Here is a 27740-nt window from a genome sequence, read left to right on the forward strand (position 1 = left end):
CACCATTAAACACTTTCTTTTATGAGTTGCCATGGTCATGGTGTCTCTTCACAGCAAGAGAACACAGACAAAAATAAGCCCTAATTCCTAAAGCCCTGCTCCTCCTCAGGCTGTGAGAACAAGAGTCCCAGAGAGCTCAGGCCAGGCGTCTCCTGCTTGTCATTAAAGCCAGCCATTGTTGCTGAAATCCAAGCGCAGTGCCTCCTCCTCTGTGGGGCTCAGCTCCTGCAACGGGGCACGGCAGGGACCTCCATAGTAGCCAAACCAGTCCATGGTTTTCTTCAGCCCCGGTATTCCAAAGCGCCGGGTCACCTGAGAGGAAGCACTTGTTAGAAAAGACTGCCGAGCCCCCACCTTCACTTCTGTCTGTTGCTTCATAAATCTCCCACCCTCCTGTAAGAAACTATAACCAATGGCATCCAGGGTGCACTGAGGATCCAGATTGGACCCCAGAAGCTGGTCAGGTATTGAGAGACTCAGACTGAAGAAAGACATTCCCTGTCGGGTTTTAGGAGAAAATCTTCTCCAACAAGAAGAAGGTAGCAAGGCTGGGGACCAGAGAGCATGACCTGTGCCAGGTCCCTGCAGCACAGCAGATCTGGTTAGCAAAGAAGGGGACAGCTCTGAGACAGCCTTGGGCACACCCCAGACCTTTAGTCCCCAGCATCAAGGTTCCCCCTAACACCCACAGCTTCTCCTTGGCCCTATTTAAATGTTCTCACAGAAAGCAATATTATTATTGGACAAAGGAGGTTTGTTTTATAATTGTATGATTTATTGCCTAAGCAACTTCTCTCCCCTAGAAACATGAAGGAGCTGAACAACATGGTCACTAAGGGCTTGCGTATCACAGTGGGCACCGGCAGCTACTGTCACGGTCAAAAACCATACAGGGGATTTTACAGATTAAATGCGGCATCCAGCTTCTTTCCTTCTGTTATAGCAACTGATCGGAAATAGTGGAATGACTCTTTGATGACCAAGAAAGAACTCATTGCTTAATAAAGTTCTGTTTGGGGCGGGGAAAGGAAGCTTTACGAGGTTACGGGTTTCATAAGGAGTAAAAACACTGAGCGAGAAAGTGGAGTGGAGAAAGGTTAGGAGGGATGCCGGATAACTGGCTTGCAGCTATCCACCACTAGAGGCCAGCCATCAGCAGCAAATATGTCTTCCCACCCATGATGTCTTAATTGCCTGGCTTTTAAAATCCGGAAGCTTCGCAAGTGGCAAAAATCTCCCAAAGAAGATAGAACCATGCAAGCCCTGGAGAAACCTTGATTCTACCACGGATTTCCAAAGGTACGCCATGTGCTTCCTTCTCAGCCCCGGAGAAAGGTTTGGGTGGCAACGTCCTAAATATAGCTGGGGCAGGAGGCTGGCTGGGTGGGAAGGCAGGACATCCCCTTGGACAAGGACAAGTCAATAAAGTGACATCAGGCTGCTGTTGGAGTATCTGAGCCTACAGCTCAGGCAGCAGCAGCAGCAAGGGGTTCCAGGCATTCCTGAGTGTGTGCCCAGGGCTGGCATATGAGAGCATAGCCTGAAGGGTGGGACAGGATAGGGTGAGATGACCTCAGAGAGCTTTAATGGCAACCGGGCTTTCCATCTTCCTGGAGGGGCAGCCAACTTCGCTTCCTCTGTAAAGTGAGATGGTATCTACGCTCACCCATAGAGAGGACTCCAACATCAGATGAGAAAAACACCACAGTCAACATCGCAGTGGTCCCAAGATCCCTGGAGGCACCACCTCCTCCTATCCTGGCAGGATGCAGGTGTGGGGCCCTTCTCTCATGTGGGTAGGTGGGGCGGGAGAATCGTGTCTTCTCCCCAGGGGAATGACCAGAGTGTCCTGGGCAGCCTGTGCCTAGCTTAGCTAGAAGGCTTTGTCTCTACAAGTTCTCAGAACCTATTGACACAGTCACTTCCGGGAGAGGCGCCACATCCAGGAAGAGGCCTGCTCTTCTTCTAGGCTGTCTTTCCTCTAAAACAGAGGAGAGGACCCAAGCTAGGAAGAAGACATAGAGTTCACCCACATCTTGCTACTAAGAGTCGGCTACTGTGTAGTGTACAGATAGCTTGAATACGTGCCTTTGATGCAAAATTTAAAAAGCAAAAATAAATCAAGGTAAGGTGGGCCCAGTGGCACAGGCCTCCCATACCAGCAAGTCAGGCGGCTGAGGCAGGAGGCTCACAACTGCTTGGCCTGCCTGGATTATAGAGACAGTTCAAGGGCAGCCTGGACAATGTTTTGTTTGTTGGCTTGATTTTGTTTCTAAAAACAGATTTATGGAAAAAAAGATGTTTTAATGAGTTTGTTGCCATTAAAACCAGGAAAGTAAAATGATAATAAATTCTTTTTTTTTGTTTTTTTTTTTTTGTTTTTCTTTTATATATATATATATATATATATATATATATATATATTTTATTACATCTTTTCCTCAATTACATTTCCAATGCTATCCCAAAAGTCCCCCATACCCTCCCCCCTACTTCTCTACCCACCCATTCCCATTTTTTTGGCCCTGGCGTTCCCCTGTACTGGGGCATATAAAGTTTGCATGTCCAATGGGCCTCTCTTTCCAGTGATGGCCGACTAGGCCATCTTTTGATACATATCAAATCTAAGTGGATCAAGGAACTTCACATAAAACCAGAGACACTGAAACTTATAGAGGAGAAAGTGGGGAAAAGCCTTGAACATATGGGCACAGGGGAAAGATTCCTGAATAGAACAGCAATGGCTTGTGCTGTAAGATCGAGAATTGACAAATGGGACCTCATGAAACTGCAAAGCTTCTGCAAGGCAAAAGACACCGTCAATAAGACAAAAAGACCACCAAAAGATTGGGAAAGGATTTTTACCTATCGTAAATCAGATAGGGGACTAATATCCAATATATATAAAGAACTCAAGAAGGTGGACTCCAGAAATTCAAATAACCCCATTAAAAATGGGGCTCAGAATTGAACAAAGAATTCTCACCTGAGGAATACCGAATGGCAGAGAAGCACCTGAAAAAATGTTCAACATCCTTAATCATCAGGGAAATGCAAATCAAAACAACCCTGAGATTCCACCTCACACCAGTCAGAATGGCTAAGATCAAAAATTCAGGTGACAGCAGATGCTGGCGAGGATGTGGAGAAAGAGGAACACTCCTCCATTGTTGGTGGGATTGCAAGCTTGTACAACCACTCTGGAAATCAGTCTGGTGGTTCCTCAGAAAATTGGACATAATACTACCGGAGGATCCAGCTATACCTCTCCTGGGCATATATCCAGAAGATGTCCCAACCGGTAAGAAGGACACATGCTCCACTATGTTCATAGCAGCCTTATTTATAATAGCCAGAAGCTGGAAAGAACCCAGATGCCTCTCAACAGAGGAATGGATACAGAAAATGTGGTACATTTACACAATGGAGTACTACTCAGCTATTAAAAAGAATGAATTTATGAAATTCATAGCCAAATGGATGGACCTGGAGGGCATCAACCTGAGTGAGGTAACACAATCACAAAGGAACTCACACAATATGTACTCACTGATAAGTGGATATTAGCCCAAAACTTAGGATACCCAAGATATAAGATACAGTTTGCTAAACACATGAAACTCAAGAAGAATGAAGACGGAAGTGTGGACACTATGCCCCTCCTTAGAATTGGGAACAGAACACCCATGGAAGGAGTTACAGAGACAAAGTTTGGAGCTGTGATGAAAGGATGGACCATCTAGAGACTGCCACATCCAGAGATCCATCCTATGATCAGCATCCAAACGCTGACACCATTGCATTCACTAGCAAGATTTTGCTGAAAGGACCCAGATATAGCTGTGAGACTATGCCGGGGCCTAGCAAACACAGAAGTGGATGCTCACAGTCAGCTAGTGAATGGATCACAGGGCCCCCAGTGGAGGAGCTGGAGAAAGTACCCAAGGAGCTGAAGGGATCTGCAATGCTATGGGTGGAACAACATTATGAACTAACCAGTACCCCGGAGCTCTTGACTCTAGCTGCATATGTTTTTTGTTTTTCAAGACAGTGTTTCTCTGTGTAGCCCTGGCTGTCCTGGAACTCATTCTGTAGACCAGGTTAGCCCTGGCTGTCCTGGAACTCACTCTGTAGACCAGGCTGGCCTTGAACTCAGAAATTTGCCTGCCTCTGCCCCTGCCTCCCAAGTGCTGGGATCAAAGGCATGCACCACCACGTCCGGCTAGATAATAAATTCTTAAGTATGTATCAGATATTTAAACCTAAAGTAAGTAATGTCCTCAGTTTTATATATCCAATTTGCTATGTATTCTTTTCAACTGTGAATGTTCAGGGTGGGAGGGGTCACAACCTGGGAAATTACTTAAACTTTCACATTTAAGAAGGTAGAGGCATTTGTGTTCATTTTTTTCCGATGGCCACAGATGAACACTCTGGGCATTACAGAAAACAGGTGGACGGATCTGTTCTGGGCATCTTTAATCCCAGCACTTGGGAGGCAGAGGCAGGTGGATCTCTGTGAGTTGCAGGCCAGCCTGGTCTACAGAGTAAGTTCCAGGCCAGCCAGAGCTACACAGAGAAACCCAGTCTCAAAAACACAAAGGAAACTCTAAAAGATAAACTGAAGAAGGGAGATCAACCACAGGAACCTCAAGCCCAGGCCCTGCACAGTGGTGAGTCCCCTGGTTCAGAGGTAGGACTCAAGTCAAGCCATAAAATGCCAGTGGGCACAACCAATAAAATTCCCAACAGGAGCCAGGGAGGTGGCTCAGTGGGTAAAGCACTGGCCAGGCAGGCCTAATGACCTGAATTTGATCCCTGGGACCCATAAAAGGTAGAGAAAGAGAATCAAGTCTACAAAGGTGTCTTCTGACTTTCACATGCACAGCAGGGCATGCAGGTGCCACCCCCAAAATAATAAAAAGATTAAAATTAAAGTTCTGCAGTTAACACTGGCTGCTTCTTCAAGAGGTCCTGATTTCAGTTCCCAGTACCCACGTGGTGGCTTACAACCATCTATATCTGTGGTCCAATGAACTCAATAAATCACCATGGTCATATGATTTCAACTAGGCAATTTTACAAGATATTTGAAGATTTAATATCAATTCTACATCATTTCTGTCAGGAAACAGAAAAGCAAGGAATACTTCCTAATTCATTTGAGAAGAAGGGAGTGGAGGAAGGAGGGAGGGGAGGAGAGAGGGGAGGAGGAAGGGGAGGAGGGAGAGAGAGAGGAAAGAGGAAAAAATAGACTTTATTCCTTATGAATAGAGACATAAAATTCTTAGCAAAACATCAATAAATTAAATTTCAGCAATACATCAAAATACTCTGACTGAATGAGGTTTGTCCCAGGAATGCACATCTGTGTTAGTATTTGAAAAGTGGTTAGCCAGGAGCACACCTTTAATCCCAACACTCTAGAGCCAGGGGCAGGTAGCTCTCTGTGAGTTTGAGGCCAGCCTGGTCTACATAGCAAGTTCCAGGACAGCCCAGACTATATAAAGACACTCTGTCTCAAAAAATAAAACAAAACAAGGTAGTGGTTTGGGGGCTGAAGAGATGGCTCAGCTGTCAAGAGTGTGAGGCTCTGCTGCTGCTCTGGCAGAGGACCCAGGTTCAGTTCCCAGCACCTGCACGGGTAGACTGCAACCATCTGTAACTTCAGTGGGACTTCATGGCCACAAGGCATGCACATGGTTCACATACAGACATGTAGGAAAAACATATAAAATAAAAATATGTAGTCCACCATATTAGTAGGCTAAAGAACAGTCACAAAAATCATATAAAGCAATATGAAAAAAATTTGTCAAAATTCAGCACTTGTTAATGATTTGTATAAATTCAAAGAAAAGTAGAAACAGAGAGTGCTGGTGTGTATACATATACATATATATATATATATATATATATATATATATATATGCACATCTACAAAACTCAGAGCAAGCATTATACTTGTGAAAGACTGAGTGCTTTCTCTTTGAAATCAAGAACCAGGAATTTTATTCAACCTGGCAGAGGAAGTCCTGGTTAGTGCAGAAAGGTTTTAAAAAAAAAGCAAATAAATGAGACAAGTCAAAATGAACACATACAATTAGAGGCTGGAGAGATGGCTCAGTGATTAAGAACACTGACTGCTCTTCCAGAGGTCCTGAGTTCAATTCCCAGCAACCACATGATGGCTCACAACCATCTGTAATGGGATCTGATGTAATCCACTGGCATGTCTGAAGACAGACACATTGTACTCATATACATTAAATAAATAAATATGAACACAATTAAGTCTTCCTATGTGTACATGATATGATGCCTATGTGTAGACAATATGAAATCTATGTGTAGATGGTCTGATGTCTATGTGTAGATGATATGATGTCTATGTGTAGTTGATAGTAGATGATATGAAGTCTATGTAGAGCATTCCAAAGAATCTACAAATGACAAGAACCCCCTTCTAGAACTACTGAGTGAGTTCAGCAAAGCTACAGGAGGTTAAGATATTTAAAAACCAGCTATAGGGCTGAGAAAGTAGCTCAGTGATATGGCAAATTTCCTAGCATGCTTGAGGCCCTGGGGTTCATCATTATCATACGTGACACACACACACACATATGCATGTGCGTACACAGAGAGAGAGAGAGAGAGAGAGTCATGTTTCTAAGTACTAGACTAGTAGCAATAAATAAACAGATAGTGAAATTAAAACACAATTCACTCGCCCAAGAAAAACAGGAAGTAGTTGGATGTGGTGATGTATGCCTTTAATCCCAGAACTTGGAAAGCAAAAATAGGCAGATCTCTGTATCCGGCCAGCCAAGGCTAAGTATATGCTTTCAAACTATGTAAAGAACTTCTTTGAAACAAACAAACAAAACAAAACTCCAAAACAGTGAAAACAAAGATGATTCCAATGAGTAGAGAAAGCACCGTGTTTAAGGATCAAACGAGGACACAGAGGGCATTGCCTTCCCAGACTGATTAGCAATTCCTAGTGAGAGTTTTTGTCAATATAGACAAGATTATTCTAAAATTAATGTGGAAAGACAAGGGAACCAATTACCTAAAGCAATATTGAGGAAGAAAAAAAACCAGAAGGAAGCATCCTGTTAAAAGACATCTGAGGCCCTTCATCTGCAGCAGCAACAAGTCCAGGCTGCAGCACAGGGGAGCCATGGACACACAGATCAATGGAGAGAACAGAGAACCCAGAAATAGACTCTTACAAATCTGCCCCACTGAGGTTTGACAAAGGCAGAAAGGCAGTTCAATGGGAGAAAGAAAGCTTTCCCAACAAATGGGTTTGGAGGCACTGGACAGCCATAATAATAATAAAAAAGGAACCTTGGCCAAAGTCTCAGGCTTTACACAAAAATTAACTCAAAATGGGTCACTAACTTTCACAACGTAACTATAAAACTTTTAGGAAACAAAGTAGGAGGACATATGTAGCAAGTAGAGCTGAACAGAGACTTCTTAGACTTGACATTGATAGTATGATTCAAGAAAGAAAATTGACTTCATCAATATCTCATTCTTTTTTTCAAAATGTCACACTTAATTGACCAAAACTGTGTAAAGAAAATGAAAAAGACAAACTAAAAACTAGGGAGACATATTTGTAAACACGTATCCAACGAAGGACTAGTGTGTAGCTCTTCAAAATTCAACAGTTAAGAAAGACATTCTCTAGAAGATGTTCCAACCGGTAAGGAGGACACATGCGCCACTATGTTCATAGCAGCCTTATTTATAATAGCCAGAAGCTGGAAAGAACCCAGATGCCTCTCAACAGAGGAATGGATACAGAAAATGTGGTACATTTACACAATGGAGTACTACTCAGCTATTAAAAAGAATGAATTTATGAAATTCATAGCCAAATGGATGGACCTGGAGGGCATCATCCTGAGTGAGGTAACACAATCACAAAGGAACTCACACAATATGTACTCACTGATAAGTGGATATTAGCCCAAAACTTAGGATACCCAAGATATAAGATACAGTTTGCTAAACACATGAAACTCAAGAAGAATGAAGACGGAAGTGTGGACACTATGCCCCTCCTTAGAATTGGGAACAGAACACCCATGGAAGGAGTTACAGAGACAAAGTTTGGAGCTGTGACGAAAGGGTGGACCATCTAAAGACTGCCATATCCAGGGATCCATCCCATAATCAGCTTCCAAACGCTGACACCATTGCATACACTAGCAAGATTTTGCTGAAAGGACCCAGATATAGCTGTCTCTTGTGAGACAATGCCGGGGCTTTCAAACACAGAAGTGGATGCTCACAGTCAGCTATTGGATGGATCACAGGGCCCCCAATGGAAGAGCTAGAGAAAGTACCCAAGGAGTTAAAGGGATCTGCAACCCTATAGGGGGAACAACAATATGAACTAACCAGTACCCCGGAGCTCTTGACTCTAGCTGCATATGTATCAAAAGATGGCCAAGTCGGCCATCACTGGAAAGAGAGGCCCATTGGACTTGCAAACTTTATATGCCCCAGTACAGAGGAACGCCAGGGCCAAAAAGTGGGAGTGGGTGGGTAGGGGAGTGTGGGGGGGAGTGTATTGGGGACTTTTTGGATAGTATTGGAAATGTAAATGAGGAAAATACCTAATTAAAAATAAATAAAAAAAAAAAAAGAAAGACATTCCCTTAGAAATGGTGAAGAGACAGGGCAGGGCTAGAGTTGGGAAACAGAACCCATGTCTGGCTTGTGTAAAGCTTGGATACGAATTCCAGCCCCAGAAAGAAAAAGTAAATGGGCTCAGGGCAGAAGCAGATATCTGAGTTACAGGGCTGGGACAAGCAAATGCGTGAAAAGATATTCAGTGTCCTCAGACACACATTACTGTCCAGCTACCAAAAGAGCTGAAATAAGACAGTACAACATGCATGCTGGTAGATGCACACACAGCCACATTAGGCTGAGGCAGAAGGATCTCAAGAGCCAATGAGTTCAAATCCGGCCTGGGCAAACACCGTGAGAGTCCATTTCAAATAAAATGAGAAAATGTATTCTTTTTTCAGCTTGCTTCAGATTTCAAAATAACTTTGATCTAGATCAGCCTTCCCTGCTAATTCCTCCTTGACGCACCCCCAAAAGAACTAGAACACAAGGTCTCAACTGCAGAGTACCTTATTCTAACAGCTTTTCTGGGAAATGGAAATATCTCCAGGTCTCCCCTGCCAGTCACTCTGACTTGTGGTATCTGTCCCTTGTAAAGGCCAGGCTACACTGTCTCTAGGCTTTGGATCTCTAGGTATAACCCCAGAGTTACTGATGTTGCCATCAGTCAGGATACTTGTTTCAATGCATGCTTAAAGGCAAAGACTGCCCACATGTTCAAAATGAGAAGGGTTGGACATTTAACTGGCCTACGTGGGAACGCCAATGAATTCCAAAGCTTGAGAATGGACAGGGATCATTCTCTCTGCAATCAGGGTTTCCTGGGGGAGGCTGTGGGGGCTGCCATACTAGGACATTCTCTAAATGGATTTTCTGAGAGGGCATTGAACAGGAACCCCTTGTCAGTACAGCCTGGGAGCTCACCGCAGTGTTGGGCTCGATGAGACGGTGCTGTAGTTCCTGGGCAGCTTCCCACTGCCCTGTGAGGCAGAGTCTCTCCAGCTGGCACACCTGGGCCCCCAAGACATTCGCCAAGCCACATATGCCCCCAACAGCTCCTGCCCAAAGGAGACACAGAACATCCATCAGGAAGGGCTACTTGCTACACAGAATCCCAAACCTTGGGCTCCATACCTTTTCATTTTGAGAACACTGGAGGTAGATTTCTATAATCTCTGGGCATATTCTGTGTGTCCAGAATATGTACTTCCAGAGGTAAAGACTCCCGTATATTCTAAATGAGAAGTCTGCATGACAGTTGCCATTCAGAGCCAGCCGCAGGGCAGGGGACACAGCCTGCCTCCCACCCACCGTGTCCCCCCAACAGGATCTTGACCCCTTAGAGGCTGAGGAACTAGGAACTGGAGTTCTGAAATCTCATTCCTCCAGTTAACTGGTAGGGAGGAGGAGAGTGCTCCCCTTTGCTTTGTGATGTGAAAATCAGCCTTTGATTGTGCTTCCATGATGAGTTAAGAGTGATAACCCTTCGCCCAGTGGCTCAAGACTGGAAGGAAGGCAGTTTGGAATGGGCCAGTATGCTTGCTAGTTAAAAGATACCTCCTTATGGGCCAGGGAGAGGGTTCCGTGCGTAAGAGATTCTTACAAGTTAAGCCTGGTGACCCAAGTTCAATCCTCAGGACTTAAGGGGTAGGAAAGAAACATCTTCTCAAAGTTGTCCTTTGACCTCCACATATGTGCTGTTTGTTAAGCATGTGTACCCTCATGTATACATATGTATGTAGTACATGCCTGTAATCCCAGCACTTGGGAGGCAGAGGCAGGTGGATCTCTGAGTTCAAGGCCAGCCTGGCTTATAGAGAGAGTTCCAGGACAGCCAGGGCTACACAGAGAAACCCTGTCTGGAAAAAAACAACAAAAAATAATCTTTAAAAATTTAATGAGAACAAATTTATTTAAAAACAAAAGATATTCATAGACAGGCATGGTGGTATATGCCTTTAATCCCAGCATTCGGGAAGCAGAGGCAGGTGGATCTCTGTGAGTTCAAAGGCCAGCCTGGGCAACATAGCAAGTTCTAGGATAACCAGGGATACAGAGAGAGACCTGTCTCAAAAAAAAAAAAAAGAAGGGTTGGAGAGATGGCTCAATGGTTAAGAGCACTGACTGCTCTTCCAGAGGTTCTGAGTTCAATTCCCAGCAACCTCATGGTGGCTCACAACCATCCGTAATGGGGATCCAATGCCCTCATCTGATATATCTGAAGACAGCTACAATGTACTCATATACATAAAATAAATAAATAAAATCTTTTTTAAAAAAAGAAAAGAAAAGAAAAATACTTATGTGCTGGGCACCGTGGTAGATGGAACTGGCCTTCTAACCCTCACCAGACCACTTCAATTTTTAGGGTAAAAAGACAAGTCCAGTGAGGGCTGGTGTTTTGAGTGAATGAACGGCATGGTTGAAACCCCAGCTCAGTTGCCCCCACCTCCAGAGTCTGTGCCTTCCCCATGTGGATTCTCCACTTTAGAAGCTGTAGGATAGTAAAGGGAAATACACAAGAACCTTGACCAAAGACCAGTCTGCAGAGCCTAAGGTAAGGGAAACCACTATTGTCTCTCACGGTGCTGAAAAATCTACTCAGATCTCAGGGCGCGGATGCTTCTGTCCCCTCGGCCCTACCCACCGTGGCTGAATCCCGCTTGAACCCAAAGGCTGGCTCTCAAAACAAACAAGAGCAGCTGGTCTCCATGGCATTGCTGGGAGGCCAGACTGAAGAGAGTCTGATCAGACAGCTAGAGATCCCATCCCAACCCCCAGGTCTGACAGTTCATTCCGCCCCATGGATAGAGGCAGAGGAAAGCGGACTCCTGGCCTAGAGCAGAGGCCCCAGACCTCTGCTCTGAGAATGATTTACAGGGTGAGATTAGAGGAGTTAATTTTGTCATCTAAGCATGGAATTGGGACTTTACCAACTTCAGGCATCCCTACAGGTCACCACTGTCCTCATACACCCACCCGAAAGGGTCAAGCCAAAGCACCCAGAGTTGAGACAACCATTTCCTGCAGCCCCAGATGCTTGCGTGCACCTTGGTTGGTCAGGGTGGTTCAAGAACAGCAGGAGGCTTACCCACAGCATAGCTGGCCAGGAGGAAGCCAGCTGACCCAGCCAGCACCTGGAAATCCTGCTTGCTGGTCTTGTGAACTATCAGTCCAATCCTGGTCACCTATAGCAGTAAATGTGGCATGAGAGCTGAGCCTAGAACCACCAGCCTGGATGGGCTGGGCATGTGCTATCAAAATACCCATAGGGATGCCCTCAAGTCCAGGCAGTGCCTCAGCGAGCCCGCCCAACGAGCAGAGCCTAGGGACTGCCATAGGTCTCAGAGCTGCTCTGGGTTACAAGCTGCAGAACTGGGACCAGTGAAAGGGAAGGAGGTCCCAGTCTGGGAGCTGCAGCCACTCACATCTCCGCCACTGTCCTTCAAGCCGATGATATTTGGGTGCTGAGACAATGTAACCACGGTATCCACAGGCAGCTCTAGCCCCGTATTGGCTGGGACACTGTACAACACCACTGGGATTGGAGAAACGTCAGCAACCTGTGGGCCCAGAGAAAAAGGAGAAGGCAATTGCCTGGCTCTGAAGGGCTGCAGGCTCACCCTTCCGGGCCCTGGACTGGGTCGCTGCGCGGGGCTATGTGGCAGGTCTGCCTCCTGAAGTACGAAGAGCAATGAATGATGGGTAGCAAGTTTCTGAGTGCCGTCGGCACATCAGGCACAACTGAAGCTATGAAGCTGTAACCCTGAAGAAGCACACAAAGAGGAGGCCATTATTCTCCCTGGGTTTTTAAAAAGATGTATTTTTTTATTTTTAATCATGGGTATATGCACACGAGTGCGGGTGCCCTCAAAGGTCAGAGGTCTATCCCCTGGAACTGGAGTTGTTATATGTGGTTGCAAGCCACCCAATATGGGTGCTGGGAAATGAAGTTAGGTCCTCTGTAGGAGCCATCTCTCCAGTTCCTATTCTCCCTGTTTTAAAGGAAAGGAATCTGGTAGAAATGGTCTACTGTCACACAGTTGGTACACACTAGCATCATAAGTATGTCCTAGAGTGGCTATTTACAGGACATATGCTATCCGTTCCTAGCCTCTCCTTAGGCACCGCCTCCATCTCTGTCAATCTCTTGGTGCCTGACCTTTAGTCCACGCCCACCGCTCCCACCTACCTTGGTGTAGTGGTGAATGAGGGCAGCGCTGCTCATGCGGCCACGATAGTAACAAGGGGTCACCACCATGGCGACATCAGCACCCACCTGAGCCATGCTGACAGTCATCTCTACTGTGGCTTGCGTGGCTGCAGTGAGGGAGAAGGCAAGCAAAGCAGGCTTCAGTGCACCCCAGCAGAGGCAAAACAACAGACAGAACCCAACCCCAGGGCCAAGGAGCCTGGATTCTGCCCCGCAACCGCCCAGCAACCCCAGGTCCCAAGGCATTGGGTCCTCACACTCGCAGCCAGAACCGGCTATCAGGAACTTGTCCTTGGGTATGGCCTGGCGCACGCGGCTCACCACCTCCAGGCGCTCGAGGCTGGTTAGGAACGGAAACTCTCCAGTCGAACCCTGGACCACGAAGCCTGCAACACAGCCCCATCAGTGCAGTGCACCCATTCCGACCGTTTCCAGAACATCAGGATGCTGATGCTGCACAGTGCCCAGGGTCACTTTCCCACCACACCCTTCCCATCCCTGTCCGGCCATAAACAGAGGGGTCTTAACAGATTTCGGTTATTCCAGAAAGAATAGTCCGTAACATACCCTGCACCTGTGTTCCCAGGGTCCGGGACAACCCTCCCATTACCTTCCATTTGGGCGTTCTGCCCCAACTCAGGTGTTTTTCATGTCTTTCTACACTTGCAATAAGTGTATAAAAATTATTATGTAAATACCACGAATAAGATTATATTTCTGGCTTTGCTCTCCCTTTTATCTACAATGAACTTTCTCCTCTTCTACCATACCTAGGAGCAGTCCTGTCCTTTCCCTTCCTCTCTCTCTCTCTCTCTCCCTCTCTCTCTTCCTTCTCTTCTTCTTGTTCTTGCTCTTGTTCTTGTTTGTTCTTGTTGTTCTTGTTCTTGTTCTTCTTGTTCTTGTTCTTCTTGTTCTTGTTCTTCTTCTTGTTCTTGTTCTTGTTCTTCTTATTGTTCTTCTTCTCCTCCTCCTCCTCCGTCTCCTCCTCCTCTTCTTCCTCCTCTACTTCTCCTCCTTCTTATTCCTTTTCTTCTTTCATTTAGTCAGAGTATATTAATGTTAGGAAAGGTAACTAAAACAATGTCCTTTCACAAAAATCAAACAACCCCCCCAAAAAAACAACAAAAAACAAAAACCCACCATATCTGTAGTTCCAGCACCTGTGATGTGCAAAGTAGAGAATCAAGAATTCAAGGCCACCCTGTGGAATATGGGAGACTCTGTCTCAAACAATAAAAATCATAAGTAGTGCACAATTACAGAACCCAGTACACCTGAATATTAAATAGATATGTTATAGAAGAAAAGGACCGTAAAGCTGGGAGCAGTATTAGCATACAAAAACCATGCCACACAGCCCTGGGTGATGAGCCATCAAGTGAACTGGAGCTTCCCTGCAGTCACCTGAGAGTAAGGAGCAAAGCAGCTGCCCGGGAGAGACACAGAGTTTCCTGGCACTGAGACTGAGGGAAAGTGTGTTCCCGTGAGTCACCCTGAAAGGAACACGGTGTGATGTCCACATGGCTTCATACCACACACCTTTTCCGTGTTTATTGAAGCTCTCCCCACTAAGAAAGCTGCCAGGAGTTTTTCTTTTCCTTTATACTAATACAAGCAACCATGTTGAAATCAAAAGGATTTGTCTTCAGCTAGATCCATGTCCTGAGGTCGGTTCCTCGAGCCTGGGAGGGTAGAATCTCTTGTTTTGCTGCCAGTGTCCCACCCCTTTGAAGAAGCTGCCTGCCCTGCTGAGGGCTCCCATTTAACTAACACTGGACCAGTCCTCGACTATTCCAAGACCGAGACTGTGTTGGCTCTGTTTAGTTGCCACAACTATCTATCTGCTAAATCAAGTATCGGCAGGTTTATACTATGGCCCCAAACCTGGCCACAGTCACTTCCAAGTCACTCTTCCTCTGGCAGACAGTTCCAGAAACCCCTGGGCTCCATTGCTAGATCTCAAGGCAAGACAGTAAGGTCTGATGCCCTGGGAGGCAGCAGCAGGCTCCATACTCCAGTCTCCTGAAGCACAGCTTTCAGCTCTCAGCTGCCTGCCTCTGGAGTCAGGCACTAGACCTATGCCTGGGCCCTTACAGAGTTGTTGTTTTGAAAGCTCAGCTAGGAAGATGTCCTGGAAAGTACTTTGATGTCTGGGATCTAGAAAAGAAAAAAAAAAATCCCCTCCTTCCTCCTTCATCCAACCGCAGGATTTGCATCAGTCTGGAGGGGCTCAGCCAAAGGACCCTATGAGGAAAGCAAGTGCAAAGCAACTGGTAGGATAGTTGGAGCACAGACTCTTAAGTTGTAAAACCCAGGACCAGGCATGGAGGCACATGCTTGCAACCCTAGCTCTCAGGAGGCCAAGTCAGGAGGATTATGAATACAAGGCCAGTCTGGGGATACACAGAGAGATCCTATCTCAAAATCGTCACTTCCGAGGAAAGAGGGAAAGGCAGCAGGTTGGAGACGTGGTTCAGTGGTTAGAACACCTTCTGCTCTTCCTGAGGGCCTGAGTTCAGTTCCCAGGTCTCAAGTCGGGCAGTACACAACTGCCTGTGACTCCACCTCTAGGAATCCAGTGCTCTCTTCCAGTCCCCACAGACAGACCATCAGACAGACAGACACACATACACAAATATGTAAAAAATATTTTAAAAAGAGAGAGAGAAAATGACTTAACCAAACCTTAGCTTCCTTAACTGAAAAACAGAGATATTGGTATTTCTTTCAAACAGGGAAGTTAAAATGAGTTAGTCTTCAGAGCCTCGGGAATAGTGGGCGTTACGTATACAAGACTTTTGGAGTTAGAAGAAAGTTCACCTTAAAGCAGGAGTGTGGCTGAGCCAGAAGGGAGCACCTCTCACCTCTTGTCTCCCACTGAGCAGGAGGAGTCCCTCTCATTGGAGCTGGCTGCTCAAGTGGCTGAGGCTGCTGCCTGGAGCTGGGCTGCACAGGAGACCTGGTGATTTACTGTGGCCAACAGGAGACTGGGTGTCTCACAGAAAAGGCAACCTTGGTTACTGGTATGGCCCCGTGGTGCTTCAACATCACTTCCTCCTCTAAAGTACCACCCTGGGACCCCTCTATGAGTCTCTGGACTTTGAGCCTTTCTCCTCTGAGCTTCCCTTCCCAGTTCTTTATCATGTTTCCTGTTGTATGCTCACATGTAGAGGTGCTTGGAGCCCTTCAACCACACCAAGGGATCAGGAAGTCTTCTCACCCTGGCCTCTCTTACAGGATGACAGCAGAGAGCTGACAGACTCCTAAGTCCTCCTCTGCTCTGAGTTCTACACTCACTCTTCTTTCTCTCTAGCCCTTACCCATCTCTTAATGTCCCCTGTCCCTCAAGATGGGGGTGTGTGTCTTAGGGACCACTTGCTTGGTTTATGTGAGGCCCTTGTTAGATTCCTAAGAACCACAGAAGCAAATCTGTCAGGGTTCTGTCCCAACACACTGCCATTCTCCTGCCTCAGCACAGTTGTTCATGGTCTGACTTTGTTTCAACCCCAGCAGAGATACTTCAAAAATTCAAAAGCTGTTAAGTATCTCAAATCCCTGTCCCTCTGGGTCCTGAAGCCCACAGCATCCCGCTGCCCTACTGTGTGCTCTTCTTGCTTGGCCTGGAATCATTAGGTATACAAGACTTTTGGAGTTAGAAGAAAGTTCACCTTAAAGCAGGAGTGTGGCTCTTCTTTCTTGGCCTGGAATCATTCAGACAGGGACAGTGGCCCTGTTCATGTCCAATACAGACTCTCTGAGGTGGGTGTTGATAATTTGCTGTATAAAGTCATTATCCTACATATGAGCTGGAGGGCTAGCCTGATCTACAGAGTGAATTCCAGGATAGCCAGGACTACAAAGATCCCCAAAACAAAATAGCAAACAAACAAAAATAACCATCATAAACTGCAGGCCTGAGGCAGAGTTCTTTTGAACATGATCTAATTTATAACTACCCTCTGGGAATAAAAAGCTTAGCAAAATGCTTAAGCAATTTCCCAATGAACTTCAGTGGGATAAGGCCAGGGACTGGGAAGCCAGCCACCTCCCAGCTGACTCAGGCCAGTGTCTAGGGCTAGTTAGCTGCTTTTGTGCCTAGCCTTAATTTCAGTCATCTGTCTTTTCTTCTTTTCCCTAATAAAAATGTCCTCACCAAGAATCTATTTGAGTGGCCTGCCTCTGGGCCATTTTGCTTACAACAAGACTACAATAAAACTTTGACATGTATGTCCTCGTTGGTATGTCCTTGTGGGTTGTCGGCAAGTGTTTCAGCGTTGGATTTTGAAGACAGACGGAAAGTGCAGAATGCCAATAGCATCTTCCTTACAGCACAACAAACAGAACCAAGAATTAACATGGAGCCGGGCGTGGTGGCGCACGCCTTTAATCCCAGCACTCGGGAGGCAGAGGCAGGCGGATTTCTGAGTTCGAGGCCAGCCTGGTCTACAAAGTGAGTTCCAGGACAGCCAAGGCTATACAGAGAAACCCTGTCTCGAAAAACCAAAAAAAAAAAAAAAAAAAAAAAGAATTAACATGGGTGCTCGCTGAACACTTAACTGAGTCAACTTGAAATATTTTCAAATTTGTTTCTTTTGACACAGGGTCACTTGTTGCTTGGGCTGGCCTCAAACTATGGAGCTGAGGGTGACTGTGACCTCGGGACACTCCTGCCTCTCCATCTTTGACAGTACTGAAATTGCATCTGTGCACCACTGTGCCTGGATGAAACTTTGAAAAGAAAATTCCAAAATTGGGAGCTAATTTGAAATTTTATGTAAGTCTTTGAGTACATGATTTAAGATGTCCCAAATATATGTTCCTTTGCTTTTTTTTTTTTTTTTTTTCTGAGCAGAGGAACAAATCCAAGACCTTGAACACAAAAACCAGGGGCTTTATCCATCATAGAACTATATCTCCAGTCCTGTGCTTGTATGTTTTGTCTATTTCAGATGCCAAATTTCACCACTCTTGCTTTTTATACAAGTTTGCAGCCTACAATACTTTCCACTGATTGAGCCCCCCCCCCTTTTTGCCAAATAAAGTGTATTTGTATCTGTGGGTGGCTGTGTATGTACTGGTCCACGTGTGTCCACATGTGTACGTGTGTACATATGTGTGTGTGTGTGTGTCCATGTGGTGGCCCGAGGACAATCTCAATTGTTGCTTCTGTCCATCCCGTTTTCTGAGACAGTCTTTCCCTAGCGCGGAGCACACTAAGTTATGGCAGCGGGCCAGGAAGCCCCAGAGATCCACCTTCTCTACCTCCCCATGGTCAAACCTTTATGAAACATTTAAAATATGCAACTATAAGGCATTCCTTTCACAGAACCCCTCTCACTTGGAGGAATTCTTTCTCCGTTTTCCTAAGTTTATGTTTATTCTGACGAAAATAATGTAAATAAAAATCCATGTACATTTGGGGCAGTGGTTCAGTGGTTAAAAAGCTCTGTCCACCTTGATAAAAGCTGCTGGCCTGGGTTAACCCCTGGAGCCCACGCAAAGGTGGAAAGAAATGACTCCATAAAGCTGCCCTCTGATCTCTACACAGATGCATCATATGCCCACAGAAAAGTTTAAACATTTAAAATGAATGTAATGCATAGATTTACACTAGGGATGTCCACAAAATAAAACTACTTCCCATAAAACTCCATAAAAAGCAACTGACCACATTTAAGGTGTTTATGAACTTGGCTATTCTCAGTGCTTCGCCCCAGAGGCCTAAGGCCCACCGACTGGTAACCTCCCTGGCAAATGTGTAACAGATTCAAATCTATGCCAAAGATTTACTTGGAGGTCAGCAGTGACTCGGGGACCTGTCCAAAGAATCGCAGAAGTGGCTGCATGATTTGGGAGTAGAGGGTCACTTCTTACTCCTTGAGGCCCAGGAGGCAGACACGGGAAGAATGCCAGGCTTGTGGGCGGGTAGAGGAGGCAGGGTGTGGGGGGATGTCACAGATAGGCTGAGAGGCAGAACAGAAGAGAACAGGGAGACAAGCTCTGAGCAGAGGTCAGGAGACTGTGGGACTGTGGGGCAAGCTGGATCTAAAAATCTCACTAAGTCATCCAGGAGGAGTTCTATCTCTGAACCTCAGGGACCTTATTTATGACAGAGAATTTGTGGCTTAACACAAAGCATCCACTTAAAGGAAGCACAGCAGGGCACTCAGGAGGCAGAGTCAGGCGTATCTTTGTGAATTCAAGACCGGCCTGGTTTACACAATGAGTTCCAAGACAGACTGAGCCACACAGTTTCAAAAACAAAATCGTGAGTGGTAGCCATAAGTAGTCTTAATATTGGCAGCATCTATAGTAGCCACAATCACAAGTCAAGCAACGGTGACATGACCCAGCTATGTCTTATACAGCTTTCCAGCTGTGGACACATGGATCCCTGTGGACCCTGGAAACTTGAGATGGCACCAAGAGGATGGGGCCTAAAGTCCCACCTGTCTGAAAGCCTGTCCCTGGTCCCTCTTCTCAAGCATCTGGCTATATCCTACTTCTTGGCAACAGTAGGCAGATTGGATTGAGGTCTCTGGCAGTACCCTAACCCAGACCAGGGGAGACTGTTCTGATTCTAAGTCTAATGCAATGGAAAGGGCCCCAGACAAGGTCCACTTGCAGCACTGCTGGGGACATACCCTCTCTTCCAACCCTGCCCAGATGTCAGTTGACTACAGAGCCCCTGGACACGGAGTGAGGGTGTGCAGGGCTTTATTGGCTCCATTCAGGCATGTGGAGTCAGTGTGGGGCTTGTGGTTGCTCCTGTAATCTGCCTCATGTCTTCTCTCGTGGGTCATCAGGGCCTTTGGGCTGTTGAAGCTGCGTCCTTTCCTCCTTCCCTCAAGACCTCTGCTGGGGCCAGAAGCAGCAGGAATTTGTTTGGCAGTCTCTTACCCTGACCGCGTAGGTTTCCCCATGGAAGAGAAAACAGGCCTATGTATGAGAGCCAGCCCTGCAGGGGCAGGGACACATGGTTTAAGAGCCATAGATTTGGTTTCTGTGGTTGGGCAGATTATGGCTCTGGTGGCTTGGGTGACCTGGCTGACCCTGGTGACTCTGGTGACTCGAGTGACCTGGATGACCCTGGTGGTTGGAGTGGCCCAGATGAGTCTGGTGGCTTGAGAGGCCTGAATGACCCTGGTGGTTGGAGTGGCCCGGATGACTCTGGTGACTTGAGTAACTTGGATAACTCTGGTGGCTCAAGTGACTTGGATGACCCTGGTGGCTGGAGTAAACGGGATGACTCTGGTTGCTCTGGTGGCTTGGATAGGAATGGTGGCTTTGGTTACTATGGCGACTCTGGCTATAGACTGTGTGCGATTGGTTGGCCCCAGCTACTCCAGTTTCATGGTGAGTTAGGAAATTCCCTTTCAGTTTTATCTCCACCTCCTCCAGAGCCTTCAGCTCTTCTGGGCTGATGTTCCTGGATTCAGCATGGCCTTTACGATGGTGAGTTGTGGATCGCTGCAGCATGGAGTTAGCCACCCGATGCCCCTTGGCATCAATCTCCTTCGTACACGCTGCCACAGCAGCCCAGGTTTCATCCTCCATGGACGGGGACTTCCCTGACTCCCTCTGCATCTCTTTGGTCATTGAGCTTCCAGATATCTTCTGTTTGCTGGCAAAGGAATCTCGGTGCAGAGCCGCGCCCCTTTCTCCGTGTTTGGTGGTGAGGGTATCCACGTGGAGGGTGGTATTGACTTCCCCATGCCTGCTTTCAGGTGAGTGGCCATTGTTGCTGACATAGCGGCAGGTGGGCAACCTCTCCTCAGATAGGCGGCTGAAGTGAGATTTGATCCAGCTGTCATTTGCTCTGTGGGATTCCGGAGGCTTGCCTTCTGTAGTCTCAGTGGCTGCCTTCCTTTTCTTCCGGTGAGCCCACAGCATGAGGCCTCCACTTCCGAGCAAGAGAGCGGTCCCCAGCACCACCCTGCATGATGGTTGCTGGAGGAACTCCAAGAAGTCCTCCAGGGCCCTAGGCCTCACACAGAGCTAAGAGCACAGTGGGAGTGCCGGAGCCCAGATGGTAAGGTTCATGCTTGAAGGGGCCCGGAGCCCTGCAGGTGTCTGGCAAGCAGGCCCCTGCCTCACCCTCCCTAGGATGCCCTCTGACACCTCAGCAATGAGCCCCATTGTGAGGAAGGCAGCTGGGGGTGGGGTGAGGCAAGGCCACCTCATCACTCAGACCTAGTTTGGCAAGCTTCGTGTAAGGATCAGGTCTTGTCTCCTGTCCTCCGCAGAAAGAAAGATAGCATCATCAAACTCTCCTGCCTCCCACTTCCAAGGCATTCTGCTCTTCTGTTCTGCTTAATTTCCAGTCTTTGGTTTCCCTTGCTCCTGTTCCTGATCTAGTGGCCCCCACAGGATAGAGGATACTGAGTCAGTTTGGCCATGAAAAACTGGGACCACTCAATTAGACTGGCATCCATCCCTGGTCAATAAGTGTTGTACTCAATTTCCAGGACCCATCTCTGCTGTCAGCACAATATCCCTAGCTCTATTACAGGGGAGAGTCCAGAAGGGAAAGAAAGGATCCGGGAAGGGGCTCATATGGAACAATGTGAGGTCACAATTGAAAACAAAGAATAGGCTGAGAAGGCAGAGCAGGCAGGACTGACTTCAGGGCCATCCCAGGGTAATTAAGCTACATCTTGCCTGAGTGATAGCCAGCAGATACAGAATTTGCCCCCTGATAAACATGACAAAGTTTTGAGCCTGGCTAGCCTGCCCAATCTTGAGTAACTCCTGTGTATGTGGGGCTAGAAACAGGCCTGTGCTACTGTTTCCCTCAAGGCAAGTAGCACACTTAGAGAATGCCAAATGGGGGGCTGGAGAGATGGCTCAGCGGTTAAGAGCACTGACTGCTCTTCCGAAGGTCCTGAGTTCAAATCCCAGCAACCACATGGTGGCTCACAACCATCTGTAATGAGTTCAGATGCCCTCTTCTGGTGTGTCTGAAAACAGCTACAGTATATTTATCTTAGAGAAAGAAAGAAAGAAAATGCCAAATGTTGGCACTGGAGAAGCTGTGTTGTTTGTAGCTGGAAAAAAAAATACTAGGCAGTTAAGAACACTTTTCAGAGGTCTTAAGTTCAATTCCCAGCAACTACATGGCAACTTATAATTTATCTAATATGGGATCTGATGTCATCTTCTGACATGCAGAGAGCTCATAAACATAAATATATTTCTTTTGTTTTTTTTCTAGATAGGGTTCTCTATGTGACCTTGGTTGTCCTGGAACTAACTCTGTAGACCAGGCTAGCCTCAAATTCATATCCACCTATCTCTGCACTACCCCCTGGCTGGAAAAAAAAAAATTGTGCTATCTGAGGGGCTGGAAAGCTAGGTTCAGAGCACTTGCTATTCTTCTAGAGGCCCTGAGTTTGGTTTCCAGTACTGGTCGGGCAGCTCAGTCCTCTGTAACTCCAGTTCTAGTGGATCTAACACCTCTGGCCTTATCTGGTGCCTGTATTCACATGCCCACACCCACACGCAGACACACACCTAGACACAATTAAAAAGGAAATAGTCTTTAAAAGTTGTTGCCAGTCATGGTGGCACACACCTTTAATCCCAGCGCTCGGAAGGCAAGGGTAGACAGATCTCTGTGGGTTCAAGGTCAGCTGAGTCTGCAAAGTGAGTTCCAACCTCTTACCTGCCTCAAAAAAATAATGTTATTTGAAACATTTCCTTTAATGAAGTAATACTTTTTATATACACAAAAATGTTTTCTCTTTGAGAAGAAACTCTGGTGGACTTTATGTGGGGAAGGAATAAGGCACAGCTAGAAGCTCTGGGGACCTCACCTCTCCAGCCTTGCTGAAATAGCCCTGCGACTGTCCACTGACCTCACTGGAAATAACAACTCAAAGTCCACCTGTGAGTCTATTGACAGGTGTAAGTCCAGGGCCACTGGCCCTCCTGTCAACTCTCCCGTCTGGCCTTTGGTTATAACGTGCTAAAAGTTTGATTTTTAATAAAAAACTTAAATAATAATATAATCACATCACTTTCCTCTTCTATTTCTCCTCTCCAACCTTTTCCATGTCTCCCCTCTCTCCCCCTCAGACAGATGGCCTCTTTTTCTTTCTCTTCTTTGTTTTGTTTTGTTTTGTTTTGGGGTTTTTTTGTTTTGTTTTTTTTTTCTTTTTCTGTTTTTGTTTTTGTTTTTGTTTTGAGACAAGGTTTCTCTGTATAGCCCTGGCTGTCCTGGAACTCACTTTGTAGACCAGGCTGGCCTCAAACTCAGAAATCCTCCTGCCTCTGTCTCCCGAGTGCTGGGATTAAAGGCATATATATATATATATATATATATATATATATATATATATACACATATGTATATGTATATATACATATATATGTATATATACACACACACACACCTACACACAGATATACATATAACCATTGCATATCAGAGATACAACCTGCAGAGTCCATATGTCCATGACTTCAAGGCTGACCACTCGGCACTGGAAAACTAATTAGGGTTCATCCTGGGAGAGGCTAATTCTCCCTCTCTTGGCAGTCAGTAGTTAACTGTCTCTGTCTTGAGGATAGAACCCATGAGATTTCCCCCTTCCTAGTTTATTAATACTGTCATTGCTCGAGTTCAGTTTAGGCACACCATATTTGGTTATAACTTTTATTTTACTTAATTTTTTAAAGGATTTATTTACTTATTCATGTATTTATTATGTATGTGAGTACATTGTCTCTGTCTTCAGACACACCAGAAGAGGGCATCAGATCCCATTACAGAGGGTTGTGAGATGCCACCATGTGGTTGCTGGGAATTGAACTCAGAACCTCTGGAAGGGTAGTCAGTGCTCTTAATTGCTGAACCATCTCTCCAGTCCCTTACTTAAAATTTTTTTTAAACTTATGATTATAGAAACCTTTATTCAAGGTTCATTTTATAGCTGAGCACAACATCAAGTCTGCATGCTGCACAAGATAGGAAAACGTAAGAGCAGACCCATGCCTACTGTGGTGCTGACACCATTTCCTGCTTCTGTATAAGACTGACAAACTTTTGCAGAGTTTATAGTTTTCTTTTTCTTTTCTTTTTTTAAAGATTTATTTGTTTATTTTATGTATGTGAGTACACTGTAGCTGTCTTCAGACACACCAGAAGAAGATATCAGATCCCATTACAGATGGCTATGAGCCACCATGTGGTTGCTGGGAATTGAACTCAGGGCCTCTAGAAGAGCAATCAGTGCTCTTAACCCCTGAGCCATCTCTCCAGCCCCCCTATAATTTTCTAAACTACTGGAGACATCCCTTATCTACAAATTAAGGCCCACTTTCACTTTCCAAAACAGCTAATGGGGGTTGGTTTGTTGTAGCTGACACTAAAAGCAGCCATTGCATAGCTTTTAAATTCTTTCTTATGATTCTTTTTTTTTTTTTTTGGTAGTTCAACGGAACTATTGTGACCCAAAACTGACATGTATTTTCTATAAACAGAGGCTAAAGGTTTTGCATGGTCCTTTTATTAATAATTGTGGGGTTTTAAAACACATTTGATAAAGTATTAGTTAATCTGTCCCCCCAAAAAGCCTTTTACACTTATTTATTTGTGGGAGGGGAGAGACATGTGTATCATGGCATGCATGTGGAGGGCAAAGGATAGCTTGTAGAAGCTAGTTCTCCCCTTCCACCTTACATAGATTCTGGAGATTGGACTTAACAAATCGCTTGACAGCAAGAGCCGTTACCCAGTGTGCCATCTCGTCCTTAACTTTTATTTTAAAGGAATACCCTTCATTTAAATAATCACAAATTAGCAATACTTTACCAGCATTTGAGAGGCAGAGGCAGGGATCTCTGAGTTCGAGGCCAGCCTGGTCTACAGAGGGAATTCCAGGACAACCAGGACTACACAGAAAAAAACCCTGTCTCAAAAAAACAAATCAAAACAAATAACTTCACAGCCTCAGACTAAGCCTTCAAGAATATTCTCTGTGTTCACTGAAGCACCAAGGGCAGGTTCCCACCTCTTTGGAGGGCTTGTTACCCACACTGATACAAAGTAGTAATAGCATTTGGCAGCTGTCTCTATCTTCTCCTGAGTGTTAAGATTGCAAGGTCTATTCCAGAAAGAGAAACATCAATGTTTGGCTCCGTGCTAGAACTGTGAAAAGACACCCCTGACCCTTCGTCCTCTGTGACAGCACCATGGCTGCCCATCTTGGGGGAATTATATTGAGCCACATGGCTAAGCTCCTGAGGGCTTAGCTCCTGTTCTCAAGTAAGGAAACTGGACTACAGAGGGAGTGTGATTTTTCTTATATTTTTGGTTGTGAGCCTAGCCTTTAACGGCTGAGCCATCTCTCCAGCCCGAGTGTGATTTCTCAGTTGCTATAATAGCCAGAGGAGTCTTCCAACTTCAGAGATTGGTCGCTTCCTCCCAAAGCCCCAATCTCCTGCTATGTGGTGAATGGAGGAATCAGACAACATCAGGAACCCAGAAGCCAAATCCTTCCCTCTACCAACCAACCAAACAACAAACCTGCCCAGGGCACCCGATGCTGGTTGCATGAGTTAGAGAGACAAAGGGGGAATTCAAAGACAATTGTGGAGATCTCTGTGAAATCCTAGATACAGGATTTCAGAAACAAAATGGATACAGAAGCCAGTCTTCTGGCCCCTACACTAAAGTGTCCTTGATCTTTAAGCTGAAGCACAGTGTTCTATTTGAAGCTAAGGGTTATCCCTCCAGGCCAGCATAAGCAAGTTCTAGTAGCCATGCTATCCCCTACTCACTCAGAACATGCACCCAAAGGCCACTGTCCCCTCACAAACATCATCTGGGTCCTGAGCTATAAAGTGGGCTCACCTGGGCCAGTGGTCACTGTCACCAAGCACCAAGCAGTTTTGCTACAGTGTTGAATGAAAAAATAAAAAAAATAAAAACTGAAAAAGGACATGACTACTCCTAGGTGTGGTGGAGGGAAAAGTTCATTGTAGGTCAAAGGGAGAGCATAGCCAGAGATAGAAACATCTGGGAGAGTCCAGAGTGACCAGGACCCTGAGCCACTGAGGAGAGGAGGGAGGGGAAGGGGGATGGGAGGAATCAGGTGCAGGGGCCAAGATGTAAAAGAAAGGGTGGATAACCAAAATGGCTGCACTCCACAGAGAAGAGCCTCTGGGATAGGGCAGCCCAGCCCCCGGGGCTGGAGAGTTGGGGAGGGAGGGCACTAGAGGGTGGGGTATGCCAGCCATACCTGTAACAGGTAGGGACTGAACGAGGCTAGGAAAACCTGGCAGCCAGGTCTGCTTTGATATGTTAAATAGATCCTTCAGATAGTTCTCCCAGGGTTTGAGACTTCCCAAGAGTCTATCCCTTCCAATATATAGCACTATAGAATTTATACCATGCTTTTTCTTCACCTTCTTCCAGATTCTTCTTCTGGCTGCCCCACGGTAAGAGCATTATCACTCCTGTGTGTCTTATGGGGAAACAGGGCTAGAGTATCCCACGGAGTAAGACCACTGGCAAAGCAGCAACTGGAAACTAGAGTCCACTATCCTAGCTGCTAGCTTGTATCTTCTTCTCGGTCAGCAAGAGGCCATTCTCCAAGCTGGTGCCCAGCAAACGACATTTGTAGGGATAGTCTTAGATAGATCCCACAACTTCGAAGGAGGTGTTAGAATCAGTGGGCAGAACAGAGCTTCTAGTCAGCAGTTCCAGTCTCAGCTCAGCTATGTGTTAGCTGAATGGCTTTAGACGGTGACCACATCTCTGGGAGCCCACGTTCCCACCTACGAGATGGTGTCATTGACAGCACTGACCAGGAATTGCCCTGGGTGGGTGGAATGGGATGGAGCGGGGCAGGGGACTGCCCTTTTCTACCTTCTCTTACTGGACCTATGTCTGTGAGGCAGATGAATCTCACATAGGATGTGGTCTGTGGCCTCTAGGAGAGGACCCAGGTTAAAGCAAGAGGTGGATCAGAGGATCCAGCACATTGAGCCCCCAGGCAGGCTCCAGGGGGAAGGAGGCTGAAAACAGGCTGCCCTCCTGTGTGACCTGGCTAGCGCCTTCCCATCAGCAAGCGGGCCTGAGAGACAAGGATGCCCTCATTCACTGCCCCATGTTTTCACTACAATAACCCTGGGAGCAAAGAAGGTGCCTTAGCCCTTCCCAGCTGGGGAAACAAAGGCAGGTGAGGCTCTGTCCAAAGTGTCAGAGCTTCCCCACAGCTCCCCACCCTCCTGGATCTGGCTCCCCAACTGCCCTCTTACCTCGAAAGGGGAAGGTGGCCAGTCTGTTCAGGTTCTCTTCCAGTTTTCCATAGTCTACCTCTGCGGTGGCGGTGAATGGGGTGGTCACGGGTGGGTAGATGCCGGCAATGTCTACCTTCTTGCCCTTCACATTCCTAGACAAGCCCCTGCTCAGACCCTGCCTCATGGAGGCCCAGATTTGAGGGCCCAGCATTTCTGCAGGAGGTCTGGAGCCTCAGCTGCCTGTGACCACAGGGGAACTGAGTTTGGACTTCTTCTCCCAACCCCACTGTTAATGATCTACATACGCAGTTAAAATTTTGTGTTCCCACCACAACCTGTGGGCATGGCTTGGGAGCGTGCAGCTTTGCACTGGGTGTCCCAGGTCGGGGGCGGGTCTAGAGAGTCTCCAGGCCGGCTTTCTTCCCTGCTGGAAAGCCGCTGGAGAAACGCCACAATTACGGCCCAAAAGAGAGCTGGCCCTTGGAGTTTCAACACTAAAAACAGTCTCTGACAGGGACCTGGAGCCACCCACCCCACCCTTACCCCCTGACCCCAATACGCACACCCTCTGTTTCTAGGCTGGCTGAACCCTACTGTAGCCAACTACTCGCTCTTCCAGAAGCAGTTG

At 46.4% G+C, this 27740-nt stretch overlaps 2 protein-coding genes across 2 annotated transcripts; both read right to left on the minus strand.

The window, feature by feature from the left end:
* On the minus strand, positions 1 to 27412 carry Hoga1 (4-hydroxy-2-oxoglutarate aldolase 1). The gene is made up of 7 exons (XM_021151378.3): positions 27131 to 27412; positions 13123 to 13251; positions 12845 to 12972; positions 12081 to 12215; positions 11744 to 11840; positions 9577 to 9710; positions 1 to 312 (listed from the first exon to the last, which is right to left on the minus strand). The coding sequence occupies exons 1-7, from the start codon at positions 27321 to 27323 to the stop codon at positions 163 to 165; spliced, it is 966 nt and encodes a 321-aa protein (XP_021007037.1). The 5' UTR covers positions 27324 to 27412; the 3' UTR covers positions 1 to 162.
* CUNH10orf62 (chromosome unknown C10orf62 homolog) lies at positions 19566 to 21715 on the minus strand. Its single transcript, XM_021151379.3, has one exon. It carries the CDS (start codon positions 20756 to 20758, stop codon positions 19847 to 19849), a length of 912 nt encoding a protein of 303 aa, XP_021007038.1. The 5' UTR covers positions 20759 to 21715; the 3' UTR covers positions 19566 to 19846.
* Positions 27413 to 27740: the final 328 nt, after the last annotated feature.

This window comes from Mus caroli, unplaced genomic scaffold (assembly GCF_978045245.1).
Source record: "Mus caroli unplaced genomic scaffold, Mus_caroli_1 scaffold_20, whole genome shotgun sequence".
NCBI lineage: Eukaryota > Metazoa > Chordata > Mammalia > Rodentia > Muridae > Mus > Mus caroli.

Excerpts from the sequence above, each read along its gene's own strand:
- CUNH10orf62 (XM_021151379.3), bottom strand. The coding sequence starts at position 20,758 with ATGCTGTGGGCTCACCGGAAGAAAAGGAAGGCAGCCACTGAGACTACA.
- Hoga1 (XM_021151378.3), bottom strand. The coding sequence starts at position 27,323 with ATGCTGGGCCCTCAAATCTGGGCCTCCATGAGGCAGGGTCTGAGCAGG. Across the intron at positions 12,973-13,122 it reads AGCCGGTTCTGGCTGCGAGT|CCACGCAAGCCACAGTAGAG; the intron begins GTGAGGACCCAA and ends CCCTCACTGCAG. Across the intron at positions 9,711-11,743 it reads CCTGGCCAGCTATGCTGTGG|GAGCTGTTGGGGGCATATGT; the intron begins GTAAGCCTCCTG and ends TCCTTTGGGCAG.